The sequence below is a fragment of the Bidens hawaiensis genome, unplaced genomic scaffold (genome assembly GCF_021521415.1).
Source record: "Bidens hawaiensis isolate Kalapana, Puna unplaced genomic scaffold, B.hawaiensis_p1.1 tig00001433_1, whole genome shotgun sequence".
NCBI lineage: Eukaryota > Viridiplantae > Streptophyta > Magnoliopsida > Asterales > Asteraceae > Bidens > Bidens hawaiensis.
This window is the reverse complement of record NW_027491080.1, coordinates 385977-397423: the sequence shown is the minus strand read 5'-3', so window position 1 is coordinate 397423 and position 11447 is coordinate 385977. Positions and strand designations below refer to the sequence as shown.

The 11447-nt window shown below is 32.8% G+C and overlaps 2 protein-coding genes across 2 annotated transcripts; one reads left to right on the top strand and one right to left on the bottom strand.

Moving 5' to 3' along the window:
* The first annotated feature begins 626 nt into the window (after window positions 1-626).
* Window positions 627-2407, top strand: LOC143575946 (uncharacterized). Its single transcript, XM_077060179.1, has 4 exons — window positions 627-1458; window positions 1540-1605; window positions 2027-2225; window positions 2307-2407. Exons 1-4 carry the CDS (start codon window positions 655-657, stop codon window positions 2369-2371), a joined length of 1134 nt encoding a protein of 377 aa, XP_076916294.1. The 5' UTR covers window positions 627-654; the 3' UTR covers window positions 2372-2407.
* Window positions 2408-2649: 242 nt separating this feature from the next.
* LOC143575935 (ras-related protein RABE1c-like) lies at window positions 2650-5618 on the bottom strand. The gene is made up of 8 exons (XM_077060169.1): window positions 5534-5618; window positions 4928-5000; window positions 4737-4837; window positions 3882-3947; window positions 3697-3794; window positions 3539-3601; window positions 3376-3468; window positions 2650-2891 (listed from the first exon to the last, which is right to left on the bottom strand). Exons 1-8 carry the CDS (start codon window positions 5604-5606, stop codon window positions 2808-2810), a joined length of 651 nt encoding a protein of 216 aa, XP_076916284.1. The 5' UTR covers window positions 5607-5618; the 3' UTR covers window positions 2650-2807.
* Between the last annotated feature and the right edge of the window lie 5829 nt (window positions 5619-11447).

Sequence of the window (11447 nt, the reverse complement as noted above, 5' to 3'; positions counted from 1 at the left end):
GGTGTTTAGTTATTTGTTTTATCAGTAGGTGAACTAAACTTATGTACTTTGTAAGATTTTTTATATTAATGCTGTTTGAGTATTTGAACACCTTAATTGTGCTGCCAATTGGTCAAATAAGTTTTTCGTCTTTTCGATAAATATATATTTTGTAGTTTGATTCAAAATTAACACTATTTTGTTATGGTTATATGATTATATGAACACCTTAATTGTGTTGTCAATTGGTCAAAAAAGTTTTTTGATAATTATAGTCTCTAGTTTGATTAATAAGAATAAGTTTTTTGTTATGATTTTCATGATCCACTCGTTTCACGACAAATAAGTAATGTATGAGCATTTGAACACCGTGATTGCATTGTCAATTGGTCAAACAAATTTTTTGATAATTATACTCTGTAGTTCGGTTAATACTTAATAGTTAAAGTTTTTAGTAATGATATTCTCATTTTCATGATCCAGTCACTTCATGACAAATTACTCTATGAGCATTTGGACGCTTTAATTGTGTTATCAAAATGTTTGAACACCTTAATTGCGTTGTGAATTGATCAAACAAGTTTTTCAATAATAATATTCTGTAATTTGAATAATAATTACACGTTTTTTGTTATGATTTTCATGATTCAGTCGTTCCACGACAAGGGATTTTGGATGGGAAAAGGTGACGGGGACGCGTTATTTGGCAACTCATCACAAGTCGAATCAAAACGAGACCACCAATGGTTTACTGATGCAAGCGAAACCGAGTTATTCCCCAACAAACGACAAGCCATCGAATCCCCAAACAGCAAATCAATATCCGGGATTCCAACCAGTCACTTGTCATGGGACAATGTTTCCGCCTTCCAATCGCCACCAAATCAGTTCATCGACCGATTGCTAGGGTCTCCTGTTGGGCTTGATAACGGGCCGGTGAATAGAAAGACAGCCCATGATCAAATTCCCGGGTCGGTAGTCGGGTTATCAATGTCTTATGGTATAGAAGAGCCTGAGATCAGTGTGAACTATGGTGGGATTAGAAAAGTCAAAGTCAACCAGGTCAAGGATGCTGATAATGGTGTCAATGGTTCCGGTGCATCAAACGAGGCCAATTTCATAACAATCGGGCCTAACTACGAAGATGCTAATGTAACTTTAATGGGTCATTCTTTTGGTGGTTTTCAGGATGAATCTGAGATTGACACGTTGAGTAGGTCAGCGAATGGTTATTATGGGAAAGATATGAACAATTATGGGTTGTCGTTTGATGTTAATACGTTGGAGACTCCTGGTATTAAGGAATTTGATGCGGTTGCGGTTGAAAATACGAATCAGGCGGTTAAATCAAAGAATAAAACGGAAGTTAAAGCGGTTAAAAAAGAAGCACCTAATAGTTTTCCTTCAAATGTTAGAAGTTTGATGGCTACTGGTATATTAGACGGTGTTCCGGTGAAATATGTTTCAGTGTCAAGAGAGGTAAACAAAGTTTGTATTTATTTTAAGTTCTTTTATAAAATGTATTTTTTTAATACAGGGTGGTTTTTTCAACATAAGCAGGAACTCAGAGGAATTATAAAAGGTTCTGGTTACATGTGTGGCTGTCAATCCTGTAATCAGACTAAGGTAAAACGTGTTTATTGATATAATATGAGCACATGTCTCGTTCGTTAATTTATGTTCGTGACGTTCGCTTATGTTCTTTGTTTACGTGTGTTTTAAGTTTGATCATTTATATATTTCATTAAACTTTTTAGACCCGCTACAATTTGGTCTACTTCTATTAATTATTTAGTCTTGATTGATGTTCACGTTTAATTTTAACCATTGTTTGCTCGGTTATGTTTGTTTAGTTATGCCCGTTCGTTTATACCATTAACAAACATACATAAACGTACATGAGCACACTCATTTTCTTAGCAAACGAACATGAACAAAAAAACATGTTCATTCAATTAATCGTGTTTCATCGTTTGTTCGGTTAATATAAACTAAATTAACTGAAGGTTACAGATTCATTTAACTAAATTAACTGTTTTTTTGTTAGGCGCTGAATGCTTATGAGTTTGAACGTCATGCTGGTTGCAAAACAAAGCACCCAAACAACCACATATATTTTGAGAGTGGGAAAACAATATATCAAATAGTACAAGAGCTGAGAAACACACCTGAGAGTTTGCTATTTGATGCAATCCAGACTGTAACGGGTTCCCCGATCAATCAGAAAGCATTTCGAAGTTGGAAAGGTAAATTTATTTTTGCATCGAGTAATGATTAAGATAAATTTAATGTTATTTATGTACAGTTTTTTATTTTTGTTCTTTCAGAGTCGTTCCAAGCAGCTACACGTGAACTTCAACGTATTTACGGGAAGGATGAATTGAATATATAGTGGTAGGTATTAGGTTTCAGGGCATGTTCAATACAAAAACCATAAAAACAGTGAGAACAGCACAAGCATTTGTAAGTTACAATTGTTTATGTGGTTCTCAAATCTCAATAGTTCAAAATGGTGTGTTTGTGAATGATTTTAGTAATGTACTTTGACAAGAATATGTATATGAGTTTGTTGGTGTATAGGGTTTGTGATTGAATGACATTATTTAAGTTAAAATAATAAGCAGTTTTTGCTAAGGTTTACTTTGTGAGGACAAGAAATGCCAAAAGAAAAGGTGTATTCATATCCTGAGTTTAAATAAAACAAGGAGAATGAAAAACAAAAGAATAAAACCAAAAATATATTGTTTTCACATAACACAAAGTTTGAAAAGAATGACAAACAAGTCCGGCCATACACGCCTCATCATAGTGTCATGAGCCATGGTGGTTTAAGAACCACAACAACTTGATTTCTGGGCAGCTTGACCATCTGCACCTCCACTCTCTGGCTGATTAATCTTAATCGTTGATGGCTGTAAATAACAAAACACAAACATCTGAAATAAGATCATTGTGAAACGCAGGGATGTTCACACAGTCTGGTTTTTGTAGAAATTTTAGACCAGATAACTAACTAGTCTTTTGGAAACAGCAAACCAGACTGACTGTTACTCTGTTAGCTGGCTCTATCAGATTGGCCAAAACAGTTTGTTTGGATGGCTTTAACCGATCCTTTAAAAAACGTTTTCTCAAAAGCTGTTTGCTCGTATAATAATCTTAAATTAATGTAAATGTATAATGTGCATAACATCATATTTTAAAAGAAATAAATAAATAATAAAGGTAAACAACCGGTTCCAAGTTTCAAACAGTTCACCAACCACTAAACTAAACTGTAAAGGTGAATTGAATCGAGTAAATCGTAAACCTACCAATTTGCTCTAATTTCAACGTTAGGTTGCTTTTAAAGTTTTATTTAGTGAAATGCAATGACATAAAAAATATTGATACAAATACCTCAGCCTTGGTGTCAGTTTCTGAAAGTCTTTGCTTTATGTCTGTCGCTATTGAAAAGAAAACTTGCTCCACATTAAGGTTTGTTTTTGCACTCTGAAAAAAAAACACTAAAGGTTATTTCCAGCCATCAAGTAAAGCATAAACATATGAATCATTTACTTACGGTTTCAAAGAATTTGATGCCGTACTCATCAGCTAGTGCCTGACCATTTGCCGTAGGAACAGCCTGCAAAATACCACAATAAGTTACCTCAAGTCTCGGCCCTCAGGAACTTTAATAGAAGCAAATGAAAAGCATAAATATAAAAAATTAAAACATGCCCTCTTGCTTTCATCCATGTCAGCCTTATTGCCAACAAGGATCTTGTTGACATTATCAGAGGCGTGTTGTTCAATGTTGCGAATCCAGTTTCTTATGTCTGTCAACGGACGATAATCGATTATTAAATCAAAGATAAAGGGGAATTGATAAGCTAATACTAATGAGACAGGGAAGAAATTCTTACTGTTGAAAGATGATTCGTCTGTAACATCATACACCAACAAAATGCCCATTGCACCCCTATAATAAGCTGCAGTTTTTTGAGGGAAAAAGATTATACAACTATTTTATTAACTGCAAATTAACCTACTCCTATAAACCACCTATACATGCACCTTACAAGATTTGAACCTTCCACCTCTAGGACAGAGGAGAGGCACCTTACCACCCCAAGGGCCACTGATCATTTAATCCATTTTAAGTAATTATTGACCTTTTGATAGATATGCAATAAACTTATAAACCTTATGCAAATCACTTGTTTTGTTCTTAAATCTAGGAGGCTAGAGGTCAAAAGATAAAGTGTAATCAGTGACTAGTGTTTACACCTTTTGTAACATAAAAAAGATATGGATAAAATGAACCCAATTGAAAATTTGATTGCTACTTACAGATATCATTTTAAGTAATTTTAATATATACCTATATAATGAGGTATTTGAAAAAAAACATATAAATTAAATACCATTGATTCAAATTTATACCCCTTATATTATGACTAATTAATTTTCATAGAAGTTTTAAATATATAAATACACATACAAAATATGACGTATGACAAAGTTTTTTTTCTTTTAACATCTATTCAATACCTTGAAAATGAACCAAATAGTGTTGGGTTGGGTTATTGCTGTTTAGTCTTTTAAATATCCTAGTAAATAAAAGAATATAACACGCAAAATAACATGTTTAACATATGGTAGGTATATTAAATAGGTTTAAACTGGAAAGAAGTCAAGAACTGTGTATTACATGGGAACTAAACTGGTGGAATAAATATAGCACTATCTACTAGAATAGAATAGATCTTGAAACATACCAGTTGTGATTGTGCGGAACCGCTCCTGACCAGCCGTATCCCATATTTGTAGTTTAATCCGTTTGCCGTCAAGCTCAATCGTTCTTATCTTGAAATCAATCCTGTTGAAAAGATAAAATGTCATAAAGTTGAATTCGTTGTGAAAAAGGTAACAGCATTTTTAAACAAACAGAAAAGATAAATAAAGTCACCCAATGGTAGTGATAAAACTTGTAGTAAAAGAACCATCAGAAAAACGCAAAAGAAGACAACTCTTCCCCACACCTACAAGTAAGAAAAAAAACTAGAAATTAATGATCATCACTTGGAAGTAGCTCGCTCAGGTTAAGCATATATATTGTGGTGAATTTGAAACCTACAATACAATCAATGCAAAACCTAAAAGTCTACGCAAGTATAAGACTTGCAGTTAGAAAACAAGTTCATCTCAATCACACATAAGCACGGAAATCCTTCATTTCTACATCTGTAATCTTATACATGTACTACCTTGCTATCTTAAAAAACAATTTGCTATTTATGCTTTCTCGAGATCGTAGAAGAAACAAGCAATTGGTCAATGGAAGATTAGGATTTGGTAACAAGTTATCGATAAAATTTGTGAAGAATGATGATGAAATCACAGATTCTACACTAAAGCAGCTGATTTCCCCTACCAAATTATACAATAATTAATTATGATAAACAAAGGGCACAGAACACCTCCAATTTGCTTTTGTCATTTCAATATAAGCAAACAAGTCAATACAAAACTAATAATAATAATAATAATAATAAGTCCTGAAATGAGAACTGACCGCTATCTCCAATCAAAAGGAGCTTAATGAGGTAATCATAATCTGCTCGTGCCCTAGCGGGTGGAGCAGCCATTGATGAATTTGCAAACAAAAATATACCTGTTACAACAATCAAATCAACAAATTCACCATTCAAACTCCAAAAATTGAGAGACTATTATTATTATTATTATTACCTTCAAATGAATTTAAAAACAAATTATAATATTAATCAAGACGACGATGCCGGCTGGCTAAGATGCGCCTCTGTGCGCAATATAGCAAAAATGTGGAGTAAAGGAATGAACGATGAGAAGGTTTCCGGTGGTGGTGACGCGTACAAGATCAATTAGCCGGTGAATGAATCTTAAATTTATATATATATAAAGAAAACCAAGTGGCTGATGATCACGGTAATAACCGTGTGCGCGTTTCAGGGGCTCATAACTGAGCTGGATGTTTTAGCTAAATTTAATTTATTTGTTTATGCACTAAAATTATTGAGCTTGTTTTTCTTCTTGACACACTATTGTATTAAACAATCAATTTGGCCACCTAAGTTTATTTGTTTTTCTTTAAATATTGTATTAAACACCTTAAAAAACTGATGAACCTTTTAAAGGCAAAGAAATGTTATTTCTTTTATGTTTAATCACTGTTCTTATAATAGTATGATTAAAAATGAGATGATGGAGAGAAAAATTAATACACATTTCGATGTTTTTATTCTTAGATGTAGTGGGCGGTGGTGGTGTCGAAGGGGGTGGCGACAGACAATGGTCGTGGGCGATGTTGGTTCATTTGGATTTGTTTTAAGTTAGCAATTTTTTTAAGAGTTATACAGGTTGGCAATTTATAATTTCAAAAGACCTGAATTAGCTTATGTAATTTGTGTTTACTCAAATGAACTTATGACTTGTAGAATTCTTCTCTGTTTGGGTTAGGGTTTTGCCTTTCGATGGATAGTTTGGTTTTTGTGTTATGTTAACATGTTTTTGCACACATTTTCAGTTAAGACACGTATACAGGTTGTGATTGCGGTTTAAATTGTTTTTTTTTAATTGTGGGTGTCAGGACGAAGATGTTGTCACCATGCAAAGTATTCGCAAGTGAATGTATTCTTATAAAACGAAAATTGTTTCGAAGTGTAAGTTCACTTAAAATGTGACGGGAGTATACATTTTTTAACATTAGTTTTATTAGTGTTAAGAGGTTATAGAATCATCTAAAATCTAATGGTCAACCAATTTTATTAGGACAAGACTAAAGTTTTTATAAATCAGTAACTTAATAAACTTCTAGAAGTATAATGTGAATGTAGCAATGCTATTTCAATCCTTAATGTAGTTGTATTGTTATAACTAAAAAGGGATTTGAATATGTCATTTAGTGTAGTTGTAATGAAGAAATATATGTATTTATGCCCGTAGAAACTTTCTTTACAATGTTTGGTCAAATCATTTTAGCAACTATTTGCCAATCTAGAAAGAACAACTTGGTCAAGAGCCACGTATCACAATGAACCAAAATTGAATGTGAAAATAAGAGGGTGTTTTTCAGATTAAGTTGTAGCAATTAGTCTTGTGGTACGTATTTATTGAGTTGACTAATGATTTTTATTTAATAAGGCGAAGTCAATACTTTCATACTATATATTTGAACATTTATAGGGTTTTTGTAAATGTGATGAGTGATCGAAGCGTTCATCTTATGAGTCTATATGTTGAAGTTGAACCAATTGAACATGTATAAAAAACCTGATAGTCATAGTTGATTTGAAGGTTAGAAAATATAAAATCATGTTTCTTCTTTCCCTTACAAGTTAGGGTGGTCAGGTTGAAATCGTGACCAGACTGATATAGAATATGTTGGTCTCATTCTTTTCGAGTTTGGTTGGTCTTTGGGATATGATTTAATACGGTTTTTTCTAGTAAGTTATATTTATATGTCATCATTACCTTATAGAATATGTACAATCCCATTATAAGAATGTATCAAGCATGTGGTATGCACACGTTCAATACAATTTAAAGAGGTCAAATTTGATCAATTTAATAAAAGAAAAATCATGTTTTCATATGTAACATCATTAAATTCAATCTTTCCTTGCTACATGTTTTTTTAATAGCTAGACTTTTTTAACTTACAATCTATCAAGAAGTTAGAAAAAAATCTAACAGTTACATTCATTGTGGGTGTAACAATTTACAAATGAATAAATAAACAAGTCAAGATAATAGAACTAGGATTTAGGACCCGCGCTTCGCGACGGGACCATTGAACCGAACAAAACAAAAAACAAAATGTTAAACCATGAACGTGCTGAGAGTTGACGTGAAATCATCATGTATCTGGTTACGACATTAGAACTAAACAAATGAAATAAATCCGTCAATATCAAAATACAACAAATTATCATATGTAAAACCAAAAACCCAGCATGTTATAGTTACGAACCGATGCAAATTCCGTTAGTATCGGCGGCACCAATACAAATTCGTAAACATGAATTTGTAAGCCCAAAAAACATATTTTAAAGGCGGGGTATCAAACATCGAAGCGTAAATATAAAAACATGTGATGACGGGATATTTTTAAATCATGATAAAAAATTCGGTTATTGTCGGACCAACTATAAGAAATACGAAAGTAAAGTTAAAAAAAAATAGTTTAACCGATAAATAAAACATGTAAAGTTGACACTTGCCCAAGTTTAAAGTTTAAAATTTTAGTTTGTTAAATTTTATAATTAGGTGAAAAAAAAAGTAAGTAAAGAGAATAAAAACCAAGTGATAGTGTATAGATCTCTAATTTATTTTTAAAAAAGTTAAAATATATATAAATATAGATAACAAATATATAATAAAAGTTAATTTAAAAAAGGTTTATTGGATTTTAATAATCCCTATTGACTGGTATTGGCCGATAATATTCATTTTATCACCGCTGGCGGTCCCAAATTTAAAAAAGTTGGCCCCCAATGGTCCCTCGTTAAAAATGACTTAACGGCATTATACTTTTTTCCGAATTTCAAACTAATGTTTTAGGGTTTTTGATCGGAAGGAGGATACGAGTCGATTGATGTAAAGCTTCTTTCGAAATGGTATTCCAAAACGACGAAACAATGCTTCAATTCGGTTGTCTGAACTTACAATTAACAAAAATCAAGTCGTTTGGATCACCGTTTCGAGCTAAGTTTTACATTAATCGACTCGTATCTTATTTCTGAACAAAAGCCCTAAAACAATAGTTTGAAAATCAAAAAAAAGTATAACGCCGTTAAGTCATTTTTAACGGGGAACCATTGGGGGCCAACTTTTTTAAATTTGGGACCGCCAACGGTGATAAAATAAATATGGATTATTATCTGCCAATAACCGTCAATAGGGATTATTAAAATCCAATAAACCTTTAAAAAAGATAAAATACAATAATATACTATAAAATTGAATAGTGTTTTTGGAGAAAGAGAAAATCCTCTCTTTAAAAAATATATATATATATATACACTAATATGAGATATAAATGTATCCCACATTAGGGATGAGCAAATTCGGTATCGGATTCTGCATCGAAATCGGCACCGATTTGGTACCGTCGGTACCGAATCAGTACCAAAGTTTTGAGTTTCGGTATCGATACGGTACCGGTATTTCCCTAAATTTACCTTAAATACCGGTACTGGTACCAAGAATTTGCGATTTTCGGGATCGGGATTTTCGGTACCGGTACGGTACCGATATCATCCCTATCCCATATAGGTAAAATAAGTTAGTTTTCATCCCACGTTGATGGAGGAATAAAATGGAATTATTTCACCTTGATAGATCACAAAACTTGTGAGCTCCTTACAAGGAGAGAGCTCATATGATAATATTTTTGTATGACAAGATACACTCAATGTTCTTAGCAAGGATGCGAAGCACCCGACGCGCACGGGCACAGGCTAAGTGCGAATGACCCACACAACTCTTGAACAATTATAGAACTCATGTAATAACTGTCCAAAAGTTCTTTAAAATAGGTTATGTTGCACACTCACTTAACAAGTAATTAACCGATTTTAGTCGATTAACATCAACAATCCGTTCTCTCAACATTGCCAACATTCTCATTTTTAGATGGTCAATTACTAATAATACTTCATTTGGTCCATGTTCATATTAAGATTTTTTTTTCTCAACCAAGCATTTACAAAAATGACAGTTTTTCGGCTTATCATAAAAGTTTATTATCCAAGGCCTCACAAGAGTGGCAGTTCCCCGGCTTATTGTCAAGCTCGGCACTTGGTGTATCTTTTAAGAGTATTTTAACATTCCTCGTCAAGTGATAATTACAACATAACCTTTACTTTTTATAAACCAATCACATGTTTAACCAATATTATTAAACTTAGTTAAGATTCATTATAAACTAAGATGATACTATGAAAGTTTAGCCAATGTTATACATCAAAGTAATAGTGTGACAATCGTCAATTTCAGGTTAACTCCGTTAACTCAACTCCGTCAATTCAAACTTAAGATCACTGAATCTATAACGCACACTTCATTACATTTAAACTAGGGTTTAAATGACGCTTAACACTTACTACATGTGTAGTCTTTCGGGAGTTGCACCGAAACGCAAACGAGTTGACGCAAACGATTGATGAATAAACGAAAAACGTCAAAACAGTAATTATGTGATAATTATGTGTTAGACTTATGTGTTATGTGATAACATGGTTATAAACGTTAACTCAAGATGTAAACAAGTTAGTTAGGCTAGAAAAGTAATACTTATAAGTGGAGGGACTTGAATGTAACATGTTATGTTTATAAATACATCATTAACCAAACCCTAACTTATTATTTTCTTCCCCACACACTTCCGATCGGTCTCCTCCCCCCTTGGCTTCCCTTGGCTGCCGTCACATATAACCACACATACACCATCAATTCAAGTGTTTGATTGAAGAATTAGGTGCTAGGAAGGTATAATCGATTATCCTATACATTCTTATTACTTGATTTTGATGTTTGTTGGGTTAATTGGAAACCCTAAAGGGCTGATTTTTATATGATGTTGTGTTAATATGATTGTTGATTTGATAATGATATGATAACTAGTATTGATATTGTTACACGTTAATCGTTGTGTCTTTGATTTGAGTTCAAACAAAAACCCTAATCATGTATGTAGTGTGTAATTGATGTGCATGAATGGTGTTTATGGAGTCTAGGTTGTTATATGAATGCATGATAGTTCATAGATAGTTAATATGTTGAGTTTGGATGCAAACAGTTTCTGGACAGAAGGTGTATTTGATGTTTAAGTGACTATAACGAAGTGTAAATGTGAAAATTGGTTGAGATTATTGATACTACAGTAAACTAGGTTGAGTCTAGTTTCTAAAGAATATAAACTTGAAATTTTTGGACAAGTAGAAGTTAACTTTTATGATTTTACAAAAACGTTGTGCAAAGCTGAGCTGTTAGACCTGCTGTTAGGTTGTTTTGTAAATGTTATATTTCATGATCTACGAGACCATGGGTTGGTTCCACTTCTGGAAGTTGACTTATTGAGTTAGGAACCTAACCCAAGTGGTCTTGCATTTATTGGATTTTTCGTTTAACGGGAATTGCAAATAACATTCTGTTGCGCATTAATTTGACTGTTATGAGTTTGCTGTAATGATTTGATGATTGTGAGAAAACTATGTGGAATAAAAATATAATAAAATATGTTCTGGAAACCTAAGACATATATGCTTCTGTGATGATTTTTGGTAAATTAATTGAGATGCTATGATCGGTGGAATAGTACAATCTTTTAAGTAGAATTTCTGTCACGGTGAAACTAGCTGCTGAGTTTTGTGAAAATGCATGAAATATGATACTTGATAATTTATTATCGTGTTTTGACCAAATTGCCCTTGAGGGGAATGATTGCA

Coding starts and splice junctions, on each gene's coding strand:
- LOC143575946 (XM_077060179.1), top strand. CDS start 655: ATGGGAAAAGGTGACGGGGACGCGTTATTTGGCAACTCATCACAAGTC. Junction 1,459..1,539: donor ATGTTTCAGTGTCAAGAGAG/GTAAACAAAGTT, acceptor CAACATAAGCAG/GAACTCAGAGGAATTATAAA. Junction 2,226..2,306: donor AGCATTTCGAAGTTGGAAAG/GTAAATTTATTT, acceptor TTGTTCTTTCAG/AGTCGTTCCAAGCAGCTACA.
- LOC143575935 (XM_077060169.1), bottom strand. CDS start 5,606: ATGGCTGCTCCACCCGCTAGGGCACGAGCAGATTATGATTACCTCATT. Junction 4,838..4,927: donor AGTTTTATCACTACCATTGG/GTGACTTTATTT, acceptor TCTTTTCAACAG/GATTGATTTCAAGATAAGAA. Junction 3,602..3,696: donor ACATGGATGAAAGCAAGAGG/GCATGTTTTAAT, acceptor GGTATTTTGCAG/GCTGTTCCTACGGCAAATGG.